The following is a 21,427-nucleotide window of genomic DNA, read 5'->3' as shown; positions in this document are numbered from 1 at the left end:
AATCAGCCACACACTTGCACAGGCTGTAGGCTTTGCTGATCTTCCCCAGCGTTGATTGTCCTGCTAGGAGTTAATGTTGGAGAACCGCTGGGTTTTTTTTCCCTAAGGAATTGCCTACAGCTTCCCACCCGCTAACTCTCAACTAGCTCTGTGAAAGGCGCAAGCACACACAAGCACACACACACACAACTGCTTTTTCTCCAGTGCAGGAGAAAAACATTGCAGTTTCGAAGCCAGGGAAAGGCGGTTTGCATGCAAACTGAAGCCCAGTCTGGGTGCTCCATATCATAATGATGCTTGGTCTGCATCTCACTCCTTCAGAGCCTCGTGTGCCTTCGTGAGCCCCGTACAACAATCCTGCAAAGTAGGCTGGGATGGTTATTCCCCACAGTGCAAATGAAGGAACACTGGCTTAGTTTGGCTCACTTACAGCACAGCACCTTATAGTTCTACTCAGAAGTAAGTCTCTCGCTCAGTTCAGTGAGTTCCTGGTAAATGGGTGCAGGATAGTTGCCTAAGTGAGTTTGCAGCTCAAGCTAAGTTCATGCTTTCAGCCCTTACATTAGACTGGCTCTCAAAAATTAAAAACCTCCGAAGTTTGCCTTGTATCCTGAGGTCTGGAAAGGGACATTGTCATCCAGGGTTGCCATCCCAGTGATTCCCCCCCCCCCCCGAGATAATCCCAGTCTTCCATGTACTTGGAGCATAGGAATAAATCTTAGCCAAGAAATAAATCCTGCATTTTTTAAGAATGTAGGGGGGAAACCATAAAAAGCAACCCCACTCTAGCACAGTTCCCATTCGTTGCAAAGGAGATCTCCCCGGTGGATCATGCCCAGAGGAGGACCGTAGCTTTGCATGCAGAAGCTCTCAGGTTCAACCCCCGAGTATGGCTGGGAACCGCCCGTGCATGGAACCCTGGAGAGCCGCTGCTGCCGGCCCGTGCAGACACCACTGGGCTAGATCAAGAAGTGGTCTAAGGCAGCTCCCTACGTTGCTAAAACTTTGCTTCTCCCTTCGGCTGTTGCACGGGCCAACTTTGTCACAGGAGGAGAGGGACACGAGCAGCGGTTGCAGAAGGGGTGAATGGGGTGGGGAAGAGAACAGATCTGACCAAGGATCTGACGGTCAAGCGCTGCGCTCCCTTCCACCGCCTGCTCCGTTGCAAAGAAAAAAGCATCACTCACCTGTCGGGAGGAGAGCTCCTGCTCAATTCCTGGCCAGCCGGACCCTCTAAGGCTCCGAGCGCAACCTTCCCGGCTTCTTTCGGGGGCTGCTCCTCTGAGCTCAAACCGCACAGCCAAACACTTCGGCCAAGGCGGCCGGCATGAGCTCGGAAGGAGGGAAAAAACGTGCGCTCACAATGACACCCACATCTCTCTTTGCGCTGCTGCTGGGCGGCTGCTGCTGCTCCTGGCTGCCGGTTTCCCCTTAAGTTGCCGAGCAGAGCATCCTCGCTTCTCTGCCCTGCAAAGCGAAGCGGTCCCGGGATGCTCCTCCCGCGGTGGTCCAGATGCAGAGAGACTGCTTCCTTGCAAACGGGGGAAAAGAGCGAGCTGTTGCAAAGGTTCCCACTCTGGGTGTGACGACAGAGGCTGGGAGAGGGAGCGGACTCGAGTCTCTGGGCTGTGTCCTCCCCCTTTGGGTGACAAGGAGGAAGGAGGAGGGTCTGGGGTCTTAGCCGCGCCAGGAACCAGGGAGAGGGGAGGCGTTGCACACTGCTCGGGGGCTCCTGCAGACCCACAGCAGCCCGGGCTGCTTCGATTTCTCCCTAAGCCTTTTTTTGCTGCAAGCGTTTCTAGAGGCAAGGGCTATGCATCTGTTCGGAACGGGGTTTGTTTTGAGCGAAGGGAGGGGAGGCTGGGAGAGATCCGGCGTGGAATCCGAAATCAGCAGCACCCATGGCGGCAGGACTTTGGGGTGGACGCAAGAAAAAAGCGGGACCCGCTCACCCCATCTGGAAGTCAGTGGGGTTCACCCCCAGAGTCTAGCATTGCTCGAAAGGACCACTGTTCCTATTAGGCTGATTTGATGGGTAGCCTGAGTCGAAATTTGGTTTGATGGGTAGCTTTGAGCCAGCATTGCACGACGCTTAAGAGCGTCGGGCTAGGACCAGGGAGAGACCCGGGTTCGAAACCTCACTCGATTTCTCACGGGGTGACATCGTGGGGGCAGCCACTGCCTCTCTCATGCTAACAAGGTGGTGGAGGGGATTATATGAGCAGCGAGGAGAAAACCCACATACACCACTTTGAGCTTGGAGAGAAAGGTGCGCTGGAAATGCAATTTATGGGCACTGAAATGCTGACAGATAGATATTGGAGATGCATCGCTGGCTCGTCCACAGTGTGCCTGGCTTAGAGAGTGGCCTACCTCACAGGCTCGTCTTGAGGATACAGTGGTACCTCGGGTTACATACGCTTCAGGTTACAGATGCTTCAGGTTACAGACTCCGCTAATCCAGAAATATTATCTCGGGTTAATGTTATGTACTGAAGTTCTCACCCTGGGCCAGCAGGGGGATACTGTAGATAGTTTTCACTCAGGTCCACATATGCAAATAAGGGATCGAAAGTGACGTTCAGTGATTGGATAGTTACAGAAAGTTGTTACAGTTACGTTGTACTGGAGCTCTATATAAGCAGCCTGGCTGAACCCTTCAGTTCAGTTCTGTTCTGACCTGTGAATAAACAAGAGCTGTTTGGAGAATCACTGTGTCGTCTGATATGTTCACCCACAGCTTAACAGTTAAGAACTTTGCTTCAGGATGAGAACAGAAATCGTGCGGCGGCAGCGGGAGGCCGCATTAGCTAAAGCGGTGCTTCAGGTTAAGAACAGTTTCAGGTTAAGAACGGACCTCTGGAACGAATTAAGTACTTAACCCCGAGGTACCACTGTAATTGCAAATAACTGCATAGTGCACCACGGGGGTGACCCATTCCAGCCAAGCATATCAGCAACTGCTGAGCACAAATTCAATCACCATTCTGGCATTTACTCCATGTGTTTGGTCTGCGTAAAAGTTACGGCATTCGGTAATCTATTGGTCACCTTTTAAAAGAAGAAAACTTCCAAAAAATGCAAAACCGGTTAGGGTTAGGGTGTGTGTGTGTCTTGCTGATGTCACAAGGGCCAGCCGATCAGAGCCACGCACCGTCGGCTTTCGCTTCAAATGTTCCAAGTGTAAATCTAGCAAGATTTTTCTATAACAAACCCCAGCAACAACCTGTTCTCAGTTTTGCAATATCTGACGGCCCATTTGCAATATTCAGTGCCCCATTTAGAAGCACCCTTGGACTTGGTTGAAGGTGGGGGGGTCCAAAGGCTTCATGGAAAAGGTAGGGGCTTTTGAGCTTTTGGAGAGAGATTTATAGAGACGTTTCTCTCCATTTAGAGCCCAGCTCAGGACGGCTTAACAACACTGCACAATCACAATGCCTTGACCATTAAGTTGCTGTGTTCACCCTCAGATCACCATTGCAAGGTGGACCAATTAGTATTTTATTTTTTTTCCCCAGCAGGAGGTTGACAGAGAGTGACGCCTGGGACTGTAAGTGGCAGAAGTGGGTCCCATCTCTCTGGGGTTTCCGACCGAAATACAATTCTTAGTTTCCATGCAAATGTTGTGGGGTAGCCCTTAATGGATCGTGGCCAGATAGCCAGGTTGCTTTGCTTGCTTTCATTAATATTACAGCGCTGAGCTGATTTAAAAGATTTAACCAGGCAGGCAAGGTGAGACAGGTATGGCGCGTGAGCACTGCTAGATGCAACACTTTGGAGTTATTTTTCGGCAAAAGCCTTTAGTAGGAACAAAATGTGCCGCCAGGGGGCACTGCAGTCAACCAAACACCTCCCCATTCAGGAGGGGAGAGACCCATACGCTACCTCCTGATACCAGATATTGATTCATCTTTATCATTCTGCTCAAGCACAGAGAGAGGATATGTAGGAAGGAAGGATGGTCTGCCGAGTCCCTGGGGAATTAATTTGTGGAGGGGGGGGTGTTTCAGAGCACCCAGCCTCCCTTAAATTGATTTTCAGAAGTGTGAAAGGAGAGCTTGGAATTCGTGCGAGGGATCCAGGCAGCTTTGAGAAAAGGATATAAGCGGAGAATTCAAAGGAGCTTTGAAATACCCCTGTACACAAGATGCCAGTATTTTGGCTGACACCAGCTTCCCCACAGGAGCAGCAGCGCAGATATTGATTAATTTGCTGCAATTCTGTTCCACCTTTTCCTCCCCAAGGTGCTCAAGGTGGCGTATGTGGCTCATCCCCCGCTCCTCGCTAAACAACAACCCTGTGAGGAAGGCAGTGACCAGCCCCCGAGGTCACCCAGGGAGCTTCACGATGGCCAAGTAGGGATTCAAACCCTGCTCTCTTGGCTCCTAGTCGGATGCTCTTGTGAGATGTGAGCAACACAAGAGCAGTCAAGTACAACATTTCTAGAGTGAACATGTTTACACATGGGGAGGAATGTTTGTCCAGCCAGCAGGTAAACTTCCTGTTTCCTTCTGGGCTGGGACAGACTTCCTCTGCATGGGACTAGAGGTGGGCGTGGCCTCATCTGTGCAGGTAACAACAAAAGCACAGGGCAGGGCAGCCGCCATCTCTCTCTCTCTCTTTGACTACATGCATCGAAGAAGCAACATCTGCTTCCAGCCAAGAGAGGACAAAGGGACTGTCTCCTTATGAGATAGTTTCCAGGTGTATGTTACTTTTCTAAGCTAAGTCTGCCTTCTGGGATCCGATTGTGAACAGAATGTGAGTGAGTAAACTCTTTTTATACTTTTATAGAAGACTGTGTCGTGTCTTATCTTTTATGAGGGAATAAGGGGGAAATACCAGAACAGTTATTATAGAGGCTTTAGCGAGCCTGAGCTAACACATCTGCTGTGAGTTTAAAAAGGCTAATGTTACTTTGCTAACATTACCCTTTTGTTAACATTACCCAACTTGTTAACACAAGTTGGAAAGGCTATAATCAGACAATATATCCTCTCCTGCATCCCTGAACATTCCCACAGCTATGACTGCTGCACCACACAGCCAGGCAGCCTTCATGGGGTTATGCCTGGAGCTGTGTGTCGGATGGGGCACCATGAGCCCCGTCTTAGGTGGGCAGAGGTGGTGAGGCAATCACAGCTGCCCAAGTCCCTTCTGACTTACCCCGAGTTGGGGCAGTGCCGTGGAGTGGTTAGAGTATCAAACTGGGACCTGGGAGACCTGGGTTCAGGTCCTCGCTCAGTCACAAAGATCACTGTCACTGCCTCGCGGCCTAGCCTACCTTGCAAAGTTGTTGTGAGGCTAAAGCAGGGAGGTAGAGAATTATGTACACTGCCAGGAGCGTCTGGGAGGAGAGGATGAATATAAATGCAACAATAGCAACCAGAGGGTTGGGCTAGATGACCCGTGGGGTCCCTTCCAACCGTACCGTTTTATGATTCATGCATAACACGTTGGTGCACATGCCTCAGTTTTACCCCCACTGGCTGGCAGATGCTGTCCATGGTTTCTGAAAGGAAGAGCCCTACCTGAAGATGCTGCGTATTATATATAAGTTGCATGTAAGTTACGCTGACATTCTTAGAATCATAGAGCTGGAAGGGACTCCAGCGGTCATCTAGTCCAACCCCCTGCGATGCAGGAATCACAGGTATGATTTATGTAAGTAACAGAATTCTGCCACAGGAGGCAGGGAGGTGAATAGCATCACTTTTGGGAGAAGAGGAAATGCAGTAGAATGGAAACAGTGCTGTGTGAGACAGTTATGGGCTGGATTGGAAACAGATGCCTTCTTAAATCCCTAAAATCCCTATTGGATGGGTTTCCCCCCTAAATTGATTTTTGAATTCTGAATTATTGTTATTCACATTTTATACTGTATTTTATGCTGGTTTTTGTTGCATCAATTAAGTGTTTTAAATTTGTTGTTAGCCACCCTGAGCCCGGTTTTCTAAACCCGGAAGGGTGAGGTATAAATAAAAATTTATTATTATATTTATATTTACTCTCCACCCCTACCCTAGGGCCCAGAATTAGCACCTGGTACTGCTTGTCGTAAGGGACACGGGTGCCGCTGTGGGTTAAACCACAGAGCCTAGGACTTGCCAATCAGAAGGTCGGCGGTTTGAATCCCCGCGACGGGGTGAGCTCCCGTTGCTCGGTCCCTGCTCCTGCCAACCTAGCAGTTCGAAAGCACGTCAAAGTGCAAGTAGATCAATAGGTACCACTCTGGCGGGAAGGTAAACGGCGTTTCTGTGCGCTGCTCTGGTTCGCCAGAAGCGGCTTAGTCATGCTGGCCACATGACCCGGAAGCTGTACGCCGGCTCCCTCGGCCAGTAAAGCGAGATGAGCGTCGCAACCCCAGAGTCGGTCACGACTGGACCTAATGGTCAGGGGTCCCTTTACCTTTACCTTTACTGCTTGTCGTGTGGGGTTTTCCTGCACTGTGCAGGCGTGCGCGAGAACTGCAAAAGATGAGACTTCTCTGAGCGAGACATGACCCACCTAGTGTCCCCACGAGATGAGGAACGTACGTGCACACGGTGGGGGAAATAAAAAATTACTGGAACCGATTCCACAATGAATGCTGAGACCTTTCTTTTAATGCTTTTGCGAACAGAGAACGGGATGCGCGGTTAAGATGTCTTCAGGGCGCTTCCTTCCACCCGGGTGGCTGGTTTCTCCAAAAGGCTGGTCATCTTGACCAGAAGGTCCTGGGATGCTTGGTCCAGCTGCTCGGCCAGGTGGCTGGTCACCAGCAGCATCCTGTCCATCCCCCGCAAGTGTTCGTTTAACCTACGCAGAAGAGGAGGGAGAAAATATGGAGACCCTCTTTACCAAAATGGGATAAAAACAAGAGGAAGGTGTTGTGGGCGTTTATGAGCAATCATACTTTTTAATAGGTGGTTGGAAGCCGCCCAGAGTGGCTGGGGAAACCCAGCCACATGGGCAGGGTATGAATAATAAATTATTATTATTATTAATTATTATTATTATTATTATTATTATTATTATTATTATTATTATCATCATCATCATCATCATCAGAGGAAACACAAGACCCTGTGCTATTCTCGCAGATCTGCTTTCCAGTGTCATAGCCCCCTCTGCAAGTGATGAACAGGAAGAAGATTCGGAGGAACAGACTCCTAGCAGCAGCACCAGGGGCGAAGAGGAGCAGTCTAGCTGCGCTAGAGGAGGAGAAGGAAGCTGGTGAGGGAAGAGGGGGGAGACTTCATCAGGCTAGGCCTCTTTCCACCTGCCTTGCTCCACCCTCCAGTCTCTGCTTCTCAATTTGCAAAAGCTATGGTTTTCCCAGTAGTGATGTATGGAAGTGAGAGCTGGACCATAAAGAAGGCCGATCACCGAAGAATGGATGCTTTTGAATTCTGGTGCTGGAGGAGACTCTTGAGAGTCCCATGGACTGCAAGAAGATCAAACCGATCCATTCTGAAGGAAATCAGCCCTGAGTGCTCACTAGAAGGACAGATCCTGAAGCTGAGGCTCCAAGCCTTTGCCACCTCATGAGAAGAGAAGACTCCCTGGAAAAGACCCTGATGTTGGGAAAGATGGAGGGCACAAGGAGAAGGGGACGACAGAGGACGAGATGGTGGGACAGTGTTCTCGAAGCTACCAGCATGATTTGACCAAACTGCGGGAGGCAGCGGAAGACAGGAGTGCCTGGCGTGCTCTGAGCGCCACAACTCCAGAGTCATCCACAACTGGACCTAATGGTCAGAGGTCCCTTTATCTTTACCAGGAATATATAGTGAGAGGCTCACACGAGCCTGCAACCAGCTCTCTGCTGTGCGTGTTAGAAGGGGAATATATACTGTGCTAAGTAAAGGAACTTGCTAGCACAAGTTAGGAATGATATTAATAAACAATATATCCTCTCCTGCCACCCTGAACATTCCCACAATTCAGAAGTCCACACGGACCAGCAGCAGCTCTCCAGAATTTCAAGAAGAGCAGCAGCAGATTCTGGGCAGTGCGAACCGATTGCTTACACTTGGCTTGCGCTGAGTCGAGAGGGTGCCGCCAGGGGCGCTGCAATAATGGTGAACAACGGAAGGCAAGAGGCAGTGGAGGGGACAATTTTGGCATCGCACAGGGTGCCACTGAAATTTTAAAGCCACTGGGTAGAGGTTCTCTCTGGAGACGCCATTGAGAATTGAACCCATGGCATTCAGCAAGTAAAGCAGATGGTGTATCACTAAATTCTGGACTCCCCTGTGTCTAATGCCCATTCATTTTAGTAAAGGTAAAGGGACCCCTGACCGTTAGGTCCAGTCATGTCCGACTCTGGGGTTGCGGTGCTCATCTCGCTTTATTGGCTGAGGGAGCTGGCATACAGCTTCCGGGTCATGTGGCCAGCATGACTAAGCCGCTTCTGGCGAACCAGAGCAGCGCACGGAAATGCCGTTTACCTTCCCGCCGGAGTGGTACCTATTTATCTACTTGCACTTTGACGTGCTTTCAACTTCTAGGTTGGCAGGAGCAGGGACCGAGCAACGAGAGATCACCCTGTCGCGGGGATTCGAACCGACGACCTTCCAATCGGCAAGTCCTAGGCTCTGTGGTTTAACCCACAGCGCCACCCGCGTCCCTCCCATTCATTTTATTGTGGTGCTATTAAGCAGGGAGGGGGGCTTGGATGTTTTCAAGGGCACAGTGGGTGTGCAGGAGAGTGGGGGGACAGGAATATGAGGACAGGAGGCAATGGAGACCGAGGAGCAAGATTTTAGTTTCTTTCTCTCTCCCCCCTGTTGGGACATGGCATCCATCACACAGGGAGCTGGTGGCTGAGTGAGTTACACAGCCACAAAACCGCCGGCCAAATTCCAGCTCAGATGTGAAATTGAGCCGGGGCAATGCAAATTCCCCAGGAGAAACCCCTGAGAATCAGCAGAAAAATATATATAAAGAAATTGCTCTCGTTTAGCCGGTCCCAGTCTCTCAGCATTGCAGGCTGAATGTACAAGCTTCTCTCCTTGCAACACGTAATGCAAGGCCTGCTAGAGAAGTTTACAAGAGGAGGCATGGCATGGAGAAAACCGAAAGAGAGAAAGATTTTCTCCCTCTCTCATAAGACTAGAACTCATGGACATCCAGAGAAGGTGAAGGTGGGAGGTTCAGGACAGGCAAAAGAAAATCCTTATTCACACAGAACAGAGTTTACACTGGTCTTGACAGATCTGCATTGGCTCCCAGTACGTTTCCGAGCACAATTCAAAGTGTTGGTGCTGACCTTTAAAGCCCTAAATGGCCTCGGTCCAGTATACCTGAAGGAGCATCTCCACCCCCATCGTTCTACCCGGATACTGAGGTCCAGCACAGAGGGTCTTCTGGCGGTTCCCTCATTGCGAGAAGTGAGGTTACAGGGAACCAGACAGAGGGCCTTCTTGGTGGTGGCTCCTGCCCTGTGGAACGCCCTCCCACCAGATGTCAAAGAGAACAACAACTACCAGACATTTAGAAGACATCTGGAAGCAGCCCTGTTTAGGGAAGCTTTTAATGTTTACTAGGTTACTGTATTTTAATACTTTGTTGGAAGCTGCCCAGAGTGGCTGGGGAAGCCCAGCCAGATAAATTATTATTATTATTATTATTATTATTATTATTATTATTATTATTAAACTGTGGTACTCCCTCCCACAGGAGACAGTGATGGCTACCGACCTGGACGGCTTTAAAAGAGGATTAGACAAATTCATGGAGGAGGAGAGGACTATGGGTGGCTACGAGCCACACTGGTTATGTTCTGCCCTCCACAAAATTTGGCAGCATTGCAGTACGAATTCCTCCTGATAGACCTATATTTATATGCAGTTTTCACTCCCCCCCCTTTTTTCTGCAAATAATTCCCCCAACATATTGCATTTCTGTATGCTATTTTCATTAATATATTCACTTCTGTGCACACTTTGCTCTAGAAAAGCGTGGATTTCAAAGGCTGCATATTGTTTCATATGTTTCAGGCTGCCCATAGAGGCACAGTTCAAGTCTGTGTCCAGGGCAGCTGTCTACCAGCTCCATCTGGTACGCACGATGAGACCCTCCCCGACTGCAGACAGTCTCACCAGAGTGGTGCATGCTCTGGTTATCTCCCGCTTGGACTACTGCAATGCGCTCTACGTGGGGCTATCTTTGGAGGTGACCCGGAAACTGCAACTAATCCAGAATGCGACAGCTAGACTGGTGACTGGGAGCAGCTGCGGAGACCATATAACACCGGTCCTGAAAGACCTACATTTGCTCGCAGTACGTTTCCGAGCACAATTCAAAGTGTTGGTGCTGACCTTTAAACTGCCTCGGCCCAGTATACCTGAAGGAGCGTCTCCATCCCCATTGTCCAGCCCGGACACTGAGGTCCAGCACTGATGGCCTTCTGGCAGTTCCCTCGCTGCAAGAAGCCAAGTTACAGGGAACCAGGCAGAGGGCCTTCTGGGTAGTGGTACCCACCCTGTGGAACGCCCTTCCATCAGATGTCAAAAGAATAAACAACTATCTTACTTTTAGAAGACATCTGAAGGCAGCCCTGTATCGGGAAGTTCTTAATGTTTGACGTTTTATCGTGTTTTTAATATTCTGTGGGCACCACCCAGATGGGCAGGGTATAAATAAATAAAATAATAATAATAATAATTTCAGAAAGCGCAAACCAGGTAACTTTGCCTTTAAGTAGGAGCTGAATTCAATGTGTCCCCTGCCCAAGAAGGAAGGATTTCCTTTCCTCTGCCTGCTGGTTACTGTTGGGAAACTGTGTATGTGCAGCTACTCACACAGAGTCAATTAAGGTTTGGCAGGCAGCCAGAAGGCAATCTGAAGGAGTAAGTCTGCCTGGTGATAACAGAGGAATGGAGACAGCTCCCTGATTGGTCAAGCTCTCTCAAGGGAGTGATAATTAATGGCCTACTAACTGGAATGTGTTAGTTCAGTAGTTCAGGTGTTCAGTAGTTCTGTGTGTCAGTGTAGGAGTTGTGAGTCGTGTCAGAGAGAGCTAGCAAAAGATCAGTGTTCTGTTCCTGTAAATAGTCCACTGTATACAATAAATACCTAACTACAAGTTCCTGGTTCCTGCTTCGTCTATCCTGTCTGCAGCCAAGTCGCCAATTGCTTCCATGGATTCTGCGTGTACTCTGCTAGGTCGGCTAAGGTCCTGCAACTAGTCGGAAAGTTGTGAAACACCAATAGGTTTTGCCAATAGTTACTTCCTTGGCTGACCCAAGGTTCCAGTTTTACAAGAGATCTCCTTCCTTTCCACTCACCCTCCCGCTAATCCTGCAGAGGATTATATAGGATGTACAAAGCAGCTAGCTCTGTGCTCCATTGCTAAGCTCCGCAAAAAGAGCATTTGTTATGAAGAAGCACCTACTTCTTTTTCTCGTCCTCTGCATGCAGATGATCATCTGCATGGATGTGTTCCTCCAACTCCTGCAGGAACTTTCCAAGGATCTCATGGAACTCCCCGTTGGCCTCTCTCACATCTGGAAGGGCTTGAGAAACGATGTCCTGGTACCTGGACTGACCGGCCTCCAGAGCTGCAGCCTCCTGAAGACTCTTCAGATTGCCTCCAAGGTCCTCCAACAAGATCTTGAGATGGTCCAGCTCTTCCTGTGAGGCTGGCGTGGCGGTTGCCTGGGTCATCTGCGTGCAAGAGCTCCCAGACCAGGGGATGTGAAATGTGAAGTCACAAAAGTCTGGATTTGGGGACTGATCTCCACGATCTTCTGGGGTTGGTCTCACCGTGGCATTGCCCAGTGATTCCTTTTCCTTGCTCTGAGCGGGTATAAGAAGACTCAGCCCTAGCAGCAGGTTCCAAACCCCAAATGGTCTTGTTGTGACCTGGAAAACAAGGAAAGGCGAGTCACTATTCTCAGAGATGGGGTGTGGGTGGTTACACCTGAGTTCAGTGTTGGGATGCTGCCGGGGAGATGGGGGCATTTGGCTGGCCCCCAGCTGGCTCCAGACACCGGCCGGCAGCCGGGCGAACACCTGTCTCCCTTGGAACAGCATCAATCAGCGGCATGAGCCTCAGATATGTTTAGAAGCTGTGTCCGCTCTTATCAGTAGAGTGAATAGATCCTCACAACTGAAGTGGCGGACAGAGACATGTGTAAGCATTATTTACAGTGTCTATTCAGCATAGTTCAGGAACAAAGGAAAAACATGTCTGCTTCCCTTTGTCTCCAAGCAAAACAGCACTAGCAAAAGCAATATACAAATGGAAGTTCCCAGCAGACTGTGCTGGAAGTAAACAGGCATGTGACACACAACAGTCATGCCTGTTCCTTTTAAGGTGGAACGGAACTATATCCTAACATTCAGACCTGTTTTTCCAAGCCCAGTGCTTTTCCCAGTGTGGGAAAAGAGAGAAGAACTCAGTCAAGGGAGTTTGGGGTGTTTAGCCTGGGGGAGAGGAGACTGAGAGGTGATCGGATGGTCCAATAATTCAAGTATCTGAAAGGCTTTAACATGGTAGACGGAGCAAGTTTGTTTTCTGCTGTTCCAGGGGGTTGGGACCCCAAACTAATGACTTCAAGCTACGAGAAAGGAGATTCCGACTAAACATACAGAAAAACTTTCTGACAGCAAGAGCTGTTCGACAGTGAAACGGGCTTCCTTGGGAGGCTGTAGACTCTCCTCCCTTGGAGGTTTTTAAGCAGAGGTTAGATGGCCATCTGTCATGGATACTTTAGCTGAGATTCCCGCATTGCAGGGGGTTGGAATAGATGACCCCTGGGGTTCCTTCCAGCTCTACAATTCTATGAGTCTATGAAAAGGCAGGACAGAGTTTCTGCAACGAACGAACTAACAAACTAACTATTGTAGTTGTGAATTGCCCTGGGCATAGGGTGGTATATAAATTTAATTAACACAACAACAACTGCTACTACCTTGTAGGCTGATTGGTACAAATAAAGCCCCTCACCTCCATCACAAAGATCCTTTTCTTTTTTAATTTTTATTGGAAATTTTATTTGCAACATAACATAAACCCCCACCCCTCCATACAGAAATCCACCCTCATTAAACGTGAACATAACATACAATAAGCATAACATACAACAATACAAACAACCAAATAAAAGACTTCCTTTATCCTGTATCTGGCCTCCTTATTTACTTCTTAGAAGCTGTTTCCTTTATGAATAGTTATTAAGATTTTTCTAATTAGAACTTAAATATCCACAAAGTCTCCTGCAGACATTAATCAAAACAAGTCCAGGTATGTATTTTAGGGCACTGTTTTGTCAAGTATTCTCTGCATTTCCCCCATGCTTTTTGAAACTCTTGTCTAGCGTGATCTCTAATTGTCTCAATCTAGCCAGTTCAATATACTCTAACAGTTTGTCTTGCCATTCCTTTTGTGTTGGCACAATTTCTTTTTCCCAGTTTTTAGCAATTAGGATCACCAACCTCCTTTTCGTTCAGCTCGTCCTTGCAATAATTTGTGTCCAGATTCCCTTCCTGCCAGGAAAGCAATCATCACAGCTTTGCTGTTGGCAACCAGCAACCGTCCCCTGGCAAGAACCACCTGGCCACCTGCCACGGCTGTCTCTTGCCCACCTGTGCCCTGCACAGCCCGACAGCCTGACAAAAATAATCTGCCTTGCTAAGGTTTCCCCCTCTTTCCTTCTGGCGTTCAGTCCCGAAAAACCCAGCACTCGGTATTCTCCCCAGAGGCATCCCACAAAAGGAGGCACTTATTTATGTAACACACGGTTAATCTATGGAACTCCCTGTTGCAGGAAGCAGTGGTGAATACCAACTGAGACGGCTTTTTGAGAAGGTTAGACAAACCCAGGGAAGGCTACCCCAATGCTTCTGTGGACTCTCCTTCCTTGAAGGTTTGTAAGCAGAGGCTGGAGGGCCATCTGTCATGGATGCTTTAGCTGAGATTCCTGAAATCCAGGGGGTTGGACTTGATGACCTTTGGGGTCCCTTCCAACTCTACCATTCTATGGTTCTGAATACCATTTGCTGGAAACCGCAAGACAGAGGACTTTTGCACACGAAGAATGACGGAACAGGATGATGGACTAGATGGGTCATTGGCCAGATCCAGCAAACTCTTCTCACGTGTTTAATTACTGCCTTTAATCCTTCACTCTCCCAGGACATTCTATACAAGATCTCAAAGTAGCTGTCTTATTACAAAAGAATTTCAGTTACAGATAGGTAGCCGTGTTGGTCTGCCATAGTCAAAACAAACAAACAAACAAAAAAATCTGACGAAGTGTGCATGCACACGAAAGCTCATACCAAGAACTAACTTAGTTGGTCTTTAAGGTGCTACTGAAAAGAATTTCAGAAATAGACTGGAAAGAGAAGTTGCTGAATGGCAACTCATTACCAAACTTAAAACCATGGAGAGACCTGGCCTGAATAGAGTCTTTGGATTCTTATCTCATTATACATGATAAAGCTATTTTTTAACCATCTCACCCCTTGCTTTTTCCTGTAAGACCAATTGCAGTCATTAACAGGCGTCAACAGGTTTACCACACCTATCAGCCAATCACCCATTCCCACCCGCCTTCTGAGTAATACCCCTCCACACCCTCTCAAAAAGCAGAGACATCACCTTGCCGACAAAGGTCCGTATAGTTAAAGCTATGGTTTTCCCAGTAGTGATGTATGGAAGTGAGAGCTGGACCATAAAGAAGGCTGATCGCCGAAGAATTGATGCTTTTGAATTTTGGTGCTGGAGGAGACTCTTGAGAGTCTCATGGACTGCAAGAAGATCAAACCTATCCATTCTTAAGGAAATTAGCCCTGAGTGCTCACTGGAAGGACAGATCCTGAAGCTGAGGCTCCAAGACTTTGGCCACCTCATGAGAAGAGAAGACTCCCTGGAAAAGTTCCTTACCTCCTTGGCTTGGGCGTTGCATAACTCCATACCCTCCAACATTTCTCCAATGAAAATAGGGATGTCCCAAGGAAAAGTGGGACATTCTGGGATCAAATCAGAAACTGGAATGGCTTCTGTAGATCTGGGACTGTCCCTGGAAAATAGGGACACTTGGAGGGTCTGCCCAGCGGTGGAGGAAGCTGTTCAGGTGCCTGGGTGAACCACCCATTCTGCGAACAGGATCCTGAACTAGATGGGCCATTGGCCTGATCCAGCAGGCTCGCCTTTTGTCTGCATGTTCTTCCTGGTACTTTGCAAAAGGGGTGAGTGGAATCTGTTCCTACCCGGAGTTTTACAGCTGACCCCTCTCTGTCCGGGGTCTTTATGCTTCACCCCACAGATGCATTCCAGGGTGCCTGTTTCCCTGAGCAAAGCTTTCAGCATTTTGGATTTCGTAGCTGTGCGAAGCCCTCCGACTGCTCTCGCCCGATTCATTTCTGATTCCCTCCCTTGCATGATCCAAACCAGCTGCCTATTAAGTGCACACTACAAAGGCTTTTTGTTTCCCTGCAAGTCACAACCTTGCCTTTTCCAGAGAACCTGCGTGGCTGCCAGATGGCATCCAAACAGACTTCTAATTCTAGATACTTCCTTTGAATCGCAGTCAGCGGGAATGTGAATTAAGGAGTCAGGAACTGTGCTGAATTGCCGTCCCACCTCCCAGGATGAGACCACACCCTGCTCTGTCCCCTCTTCTTGTGGGGCATGGATGACCCAGCCCTAGTTAAGAACAGGAGCAGGGAACTACAGTGGACTTTCAGTTGTTGTGGATTCACAGACCCTCCAAGTGCCCCTATTCTCCAGGGACAGTTCTAGATTTACAGAAGCCGTACTGGTTTCTGATTTGATCCCAGTGTTATTTATTCAGTGGTCTCTGTTTGCCTGAGCTTGAGTCTGGATTAAGGATTTTGAGCTCCTGTGTTCTGATTCAACACATGTTGTCCAATCACAGAACGTTTCAGGATTCGGGCCACTGCCATTGGCCCTTGAACTCGCGATTCACGGTTTGGAAGTTTAGACAGCCAATCATGTTGGGAGTGGGAGTGGCCCAGGCTTTCAGAAATATATATAAGCAGTTGCTTTGCCCCTGTTTCCCAGTTATGTAGATCAAGAAAGGTTCTTGCTGTTATCGCTGTGTCTTGTCTTGTGGGAACTAACCTACAATTCACTGGTGACCAGGCCCAGACAGAGGGGGGGCCATGTGGGCCACTTGGCCCAGGCCTCCGATTCCAAAGGGGGACTCGGTCAGCATATTCACAATCAAATAAGAAGACGGAGAAGTTTTACTGTAATTATAATTATAATTTAATTATAATTAATAGTCAAATTTGTCTACTTAAAAATGCATTATTGGACTATTAAAAAGCATCTTAAAAAGCAGAGACATCACCTTGCCGACCAGGGTCTGTATAGTTAAAGCTCTGGTTTTCCCAGTAGTGATGTATGGAAGTGAGAGCTGGACCATCAAGAAGGCTGATCGCCAAAGAATGGATGCTTTTGAATGTGGTGCTGGAGGAGACTATTGAGAGTCCCCTGGACTGCAAGAAGATCAAACCTCTCCATTCTGAAGGAAATCAGCCCTGAGTGCTCACTGGAAGGACAGATCGTGAAGCTGAGGCTCCAAGACTTTGGCCACCTCATGAGAAGAGAAGACCCTGATGTTGGGAAAGATGGAGGGCACAAGGAGAAGGGGACGACAGAGGACGAGATGGTGGGACAGTGTTCTCGAAGCTACCAGCATGAGTTTGACCAAACTGCGGGAGGCAGTTGAAGACAGCCACAAGCCAGATCACACAGAGCGGCCGTCATGACCACCCAGGGCCACATCAAGGAATTTGACACCACGGTTCCAGGGAAATAGGACTCCTCTGCTACCCGGCTGGAGTTCTTCCTCGCAGCCAATAGGGTGACTGACCCCAAACTGAAGTGGGCTACACTGTCAGTGTGTGGGGTCCTGCTACATTCAAGATGGCCCAGGCTCTGGTGGCTGCAGCCAAGCTGAGCGATACAACGTTCGATGCAATCATGCTAAAGTTGCAGACCCACTTTGTGTTAGAATTCCTGCTCCATGATTGCAGGACCAGTGGTCAGGGATGATGGGAACTGTAGTCTCAAAAACTTCTGGAGGGCCGAGTTTGAGGAAGCCTGCCTTAGAACAGTGATGGCCAAACTTTGCCCTCCAGCTGTTTTGGGACTACAGTTCCCATCTTCCCTGACCACTGGTCCTGTTAGCTAGGGATCATGGGAGTTGTAGTCCAAAAACAGCTGGAGGGCCAAGTTTGTCCATCACTGCCTTAGAACGTCCCTCTTTTCATGAGAGTAATGTTGGAGGGTATGCTTCTGTAAATCCGGGACTGTCTCCCCCAAATAGGGGCACTTGGAGGGTCTTTCATCTGTCTTGATTCTTCCAGTATTCAGCTTCATGGTTCTAGCGTTATGAGAGAGGAAGAGAAACATTTCTCTATTCGCTTTCTCCATGCTGTGCATAACTAAGCGGAAGGTTAATTATGCTGAAGGAGAATTATGGGGCAATGGAAGATGTGGGGAAATGATTGCTTGACGCAATGTTGTACAACCTCCCTGAAAACCAATCAGAATGGATGTTCAGTAAAGAGCTGACACCATCCAACCTTTACCCTGGCTTTTGACAAATTTCCAGGACCAACTTTATTCTCGCAATGTTAAGCTGCTTTAGGCTGTTTTTAATATTGTGCCGTGCTATATTTCAATATGAATGTTGCATGTTAGTTGCAACCTCCCCTGGGGCCCTAGGGTGAAGGGCGAATAACAAATTTCAATAAGAATAAGAACAATGCCATTTAAGCGAGTTGCTGCCGTAACCACATCTGGTGGCCGTGAGCTGTACTGTCCACATCACATGGTTTGGTAATTTTTATTTTTCCAGAGATTCTGTGTTCTTTTTCAGGCGTTAAGGGTCTGGTATTCACCACCAGACAATGAATCCCTTTCAGAGCAAGTTTGGAAAGGCCTGAAAAAACATGATCTCAGACAAGCACAAAAAAGAGGAAAAACATATGATCAGCCCTGGCTTTGAAAGGGCCACCAAATGCCTGGCCGACAAAGGATTTATTTTCGCATCACCAAGTTCTTAACCACACAGCATCGTATTTCCCTGGACTCTGCCTTTCCCGTTCAAAGCCTCTTTTCTCTCTCATCTTCTGCAGATGCTTACATACCCTCCAACATTTCTCGGATGAAAACAGGGGTGTCCTATTCCATAATAACATTAACAACAACCATTTTACCGTACTACTTATGCCCTGCCCATCTGACTGAGTTGCCCCAGCCACTCTGGGTGGCTTGCAACAAATATAAAGGTAAAGGGACCCCTGACCATTAGGTCCAGTCGTGACCGACTCTGGGGTTGCGGCGCTCATCTCACTTTATTGGCCGAGGGAGCCGGCGTACAGCTTCCGGGTCATGTGGCCAGCATGACTAAGCCGCTTCTGGCAAACCAGAGCAGCACACAAAAACGCCGTTTACCTTCCCGCTGGAGCGGTACCTATTGATCTACTTGCACTTTGACGTGCTTTCGAACTGCTAGGTTGGCAGGAGCAGGGACCGAGCAACGGGAGCTCACCCCGTCGCGGGGATTCGAACCACCGACCTTCTGATCGGCAAGTCCTAGGCTCTGTGGTTTAACCCAAAGCGCCACCCGCGTCCCATATAAAAACATAATAAAACATTTTCTAAAAAACCTTCCCTATATAGGGATTGCCTTTCAATGGTTTGGGTGTCGGATAACTCCATACACTCCGACATTTCTCTGATCAAAATAGAGATGTCCAGGGGGGGGGGAGATTGGGGGGATAATGATATTTTGTTCTGTTGCTTAAGGTTTGTGGAGGTTTTTTGTGTCAGCGTCACCTTGTATGTGTTATGTCACTGTTGAATTGCTTGTAAGATTCTTACATGTATATCTATCTCTTTCTTTCTTTCTTTTTAAATTTTATTCATTTTTCTTTTTCATTCATTACATACATCTCAAATTCTTAACTTTTACTATATATTCCTCCCTCCCTCCCCTCCAGGGCCTCCCCCAACTTCCGCTTCTGGTTTGTTTCTCTTTTCACCCACTTTGCTATCTCCTAACAGAAAAAAGTTGCTAATGGCATAACACCAAGCCTAAAAACCTAAAAATAAAAGTAAATACACCATAATATTTCACTATTTTCTAAACATTTTCTAATACTAAAAATTGCTAATACTTCTAATAATTTCTAATTTCTAATACTACTAATAATAATACTAATAATTTCTGATAATGTGAATGTTCATTTAAATCCTGCCATCAAGTCTATTGACCTTCTTTGCTTCTGCAAATATAATATAAATAGCTCCCATTCTTTTTCAAAGTCACGGTTGTCTTTTTCTCTTAATCTATCTGTCATTTTTGCCAGTTCTGCAATTTCTCTTGCCATTGTTCTTTAGTTGGTATTTCTCCAGTCTTCCAATTTTGTGCAATCAACATTCTTGCTGCTGTAGTGGCATACATAAATAAAGTCCTCATTTCTTTTGGTATGTCTATCTCTTTCAAGATGCCCCCCCCACCCCCATGAAGGAATTTCAGGAAAAAACGCTTTGGGGCTTTTAGTAAATTTTTTGTGGCACATCTGAGAACTCACACACAAGTTATTGGGGGCTGGACTAGATGGCCCTTGGAGTCCCTTCCAACTATACAATTATACAATTCTCTTTTGGTTTTGTGCAGTGCGTTCCATGTTTTTGGTTTCTGTAGTTGTTTACACACACACAGCAAAATCTTGGAGACCCATGATCCTTAGAATTGCAGGGTGTTTTTTGGAAAGAAAGAAAATAGCAGAAGGAGGATGATTGAATCTGATGAGGTCCATGACACTGGGAGATGTTTTGGATTTTGTTTACCCTTCCCCCCATTACATTTTCCCTAAATGTTTTCCTTAATTTGCATATGCAGATGAAATAGTCAGTGTTATGACCTATGGTCCTGTGTGCCTGCCCCGCCGGTCTTTTAAGAATCTAGCTTCCCCTCTTTAGAACCACTGCTCTTTTTTTCTCATGTGCAATGAATGTACCTTTAACAGATAAGTTAACTGACTAAATCTCAGATGATCAATTAAGTAAGTTTTTTTGTTTGTTTGTTTTAGATGACCCTAGCCTGGCTTTTAATGAAAATGCAGAGTAGCAAACTCGACCTGCATTAGTGCTGCAAGGTCACTTTCAGACAACCTGCCCGTTGAGCTTCCATCCCAATTTGCTTGTCACACGCTTTGCTGGGAGGTTAGGCAAAATTATTGCACATTTGTTCTGATTTGCTTGTGGGGAGGTTAGACTGAAAAGCATTTGCCACACCTGCCCTGTTCCAGGTACTAAAGGTTTCTCAGAATGCAGATTGGACAACTCCTAATTTGAAAACCGCTTCAAGACAGGAATAGATAGCAGATCAACTCCAACCTCTCCCTCCACACAAAACACCTATTTTTAATATGCTGGGCAGAGATAATATGAACCAAAAAGTCTCCGACTCACCATGGCAGAGATCTCTCCGGTGCAATTCAGTGCGAACTTCAGCAGTGGATCAGAGTGACAGCTGTCCTCCAATGTCAGCGATGCAATGGGCAATTTAAAAACGTCTCTGGGAGTCGTCTGCCCTAAGAGCTCCTCCAGCGATCTCTCTGGAATTCCCTGTGGGTCAGTTATGGATTCAACCCAAGTCAATCTACCAGTCAAGAGAGCCAGCTCTGTGCATGGGGAGGCTAGACAGATGGACCGTGTCAGCAGAAAGCATTTGTTGTGAGCGAAGTTTCCTTCCTTCGCAGTGCTGTGGCAGTGTGTGTGTTTTCAATTTACTTAACTTCTGTGGAATGCTAATGACTGACCAAGAGAGAGAGAGAGTTAGAGATCTGGTTTAAAACAGGAAAAAGGAGGCCCAACGTTGAGGAAGCAAAGAAGGAACATGCCGTTCTCACCATCGGTAACATCAGGGCTGGATTTTGGCTTTAGGAGGCAGCAAGCCATGATATTGCCATGGAAGGGCGGCAGCTCAGTGGAAGAGCACTTATTTAGTATGAATCAAAGAGTTGAAAGTGTTAAGGAAAAATCTGGGTGTGAGGCTGCTCAGTCACCCGGCTGGTCGGGCAGAGCCCGCGGGTCCCTGTGGAATAAAGGAAGGAGTCCAGCCACCAACCGGAGCAAACAGCTTTAGACCAAAGTTTATTGCGCAACAGGTTCAAAGAGGAATTTTGAACCCCGAGGATGGGGTGACAAGGACTTTTAAAAGTTTCTATCTATCCCAGCATACAGTTCATTAAGCATCATCACTACATCACTGCTACATCAGGAAAGGGGTGGGTTATATATGATTAAATAAGGGACGCAGGTGGTCGGCGGTTTGAATCCCTGCGACGCGGTGAGCTCCCGTTGTTCTGTCCCTGCTCCTGCCAACCTAGCAGTTCGAAAGCACGTCAAAGTGCAAGTAGATAAATAGGTACCACTCCGGCGGGAAGG

General features: G+C 47.7%; 2 protein-coding genes across 2 annotated transcripts in view; both read right to left on the bottom strand.

Moving 5' to 3' along the window:
• The window catches only part of CHRNA2 (cholinergic receptor nicotinic alpha 2 subunit), a gene marked incomplete at its 3' end in the record, with an annotated part of 29,553 nt that extends 27,734 nt beyond the window's left edge, over positions 1 to 1,819 (bottom strand). The window contains exon 1 of the mRNA XM_083605275.1: positions 1,188 to 1,819. The remainder of the gene's footprint in view (positions 1 to 1,187) is intronic.
• Positions 1,820 to 6,583: 4,764 nt separating this feature from the next.
• On the bottom strand, positions 6,584 to 20,750 carry LOC310758716 (uncharacterized protein). The gene is made up of 3 exons (XM_083605612.1): positions 20,450 to 20,750; positions 11,381 to 11,850; positions 6,584 to 6,798 (listed from the first exon to the last, which is right to left on the bottom strand). Exons 1-3 carry the CDS (start codon positions 20,450 to 20,452, stop codon positions 6,639 to 6,641), a joined length of 633 nt encoding a protein of 210 aa, XP_083461738.1. The 5' UTR covers positions 20,453 to 20,750; the 3' UTR covers positions 6,584 to 6,638.
• Positions 20,751 to 21,427: the final 677 nt, after the last annotated feature.

The sequence above is a fragment of the Podarcis filfolensis genome (assembly GCF_964270895.1).
Source record: "Podarcis filfolensis genome assembly, chromosome: 3".
Taxonomy (NCBI): Eukaryota; Metazoa; Chordata; class Lepidosauria; order Squamata; family Lacertidae; genus Podarcis; species Podarcis filfolensis.
The sequence above is the reverse complement of the archived record's forward strand: the minus strand, read 5'-3'. Positions and strand labels throughout refer to the sequence as shown.

Bases quoted from the DNA above. Each gene is read 5' to 3' on its own strand.
- LOC310758716 (XM_083605612.1), bottom strand. The intron at 6,799-11,380 runs GTAGGTGCTTCT...TCTTCTGCGTAG, and splicing joins GCAGAGGACGAGAAAAAGAA to GTTAAACGAACACTTGCGGG.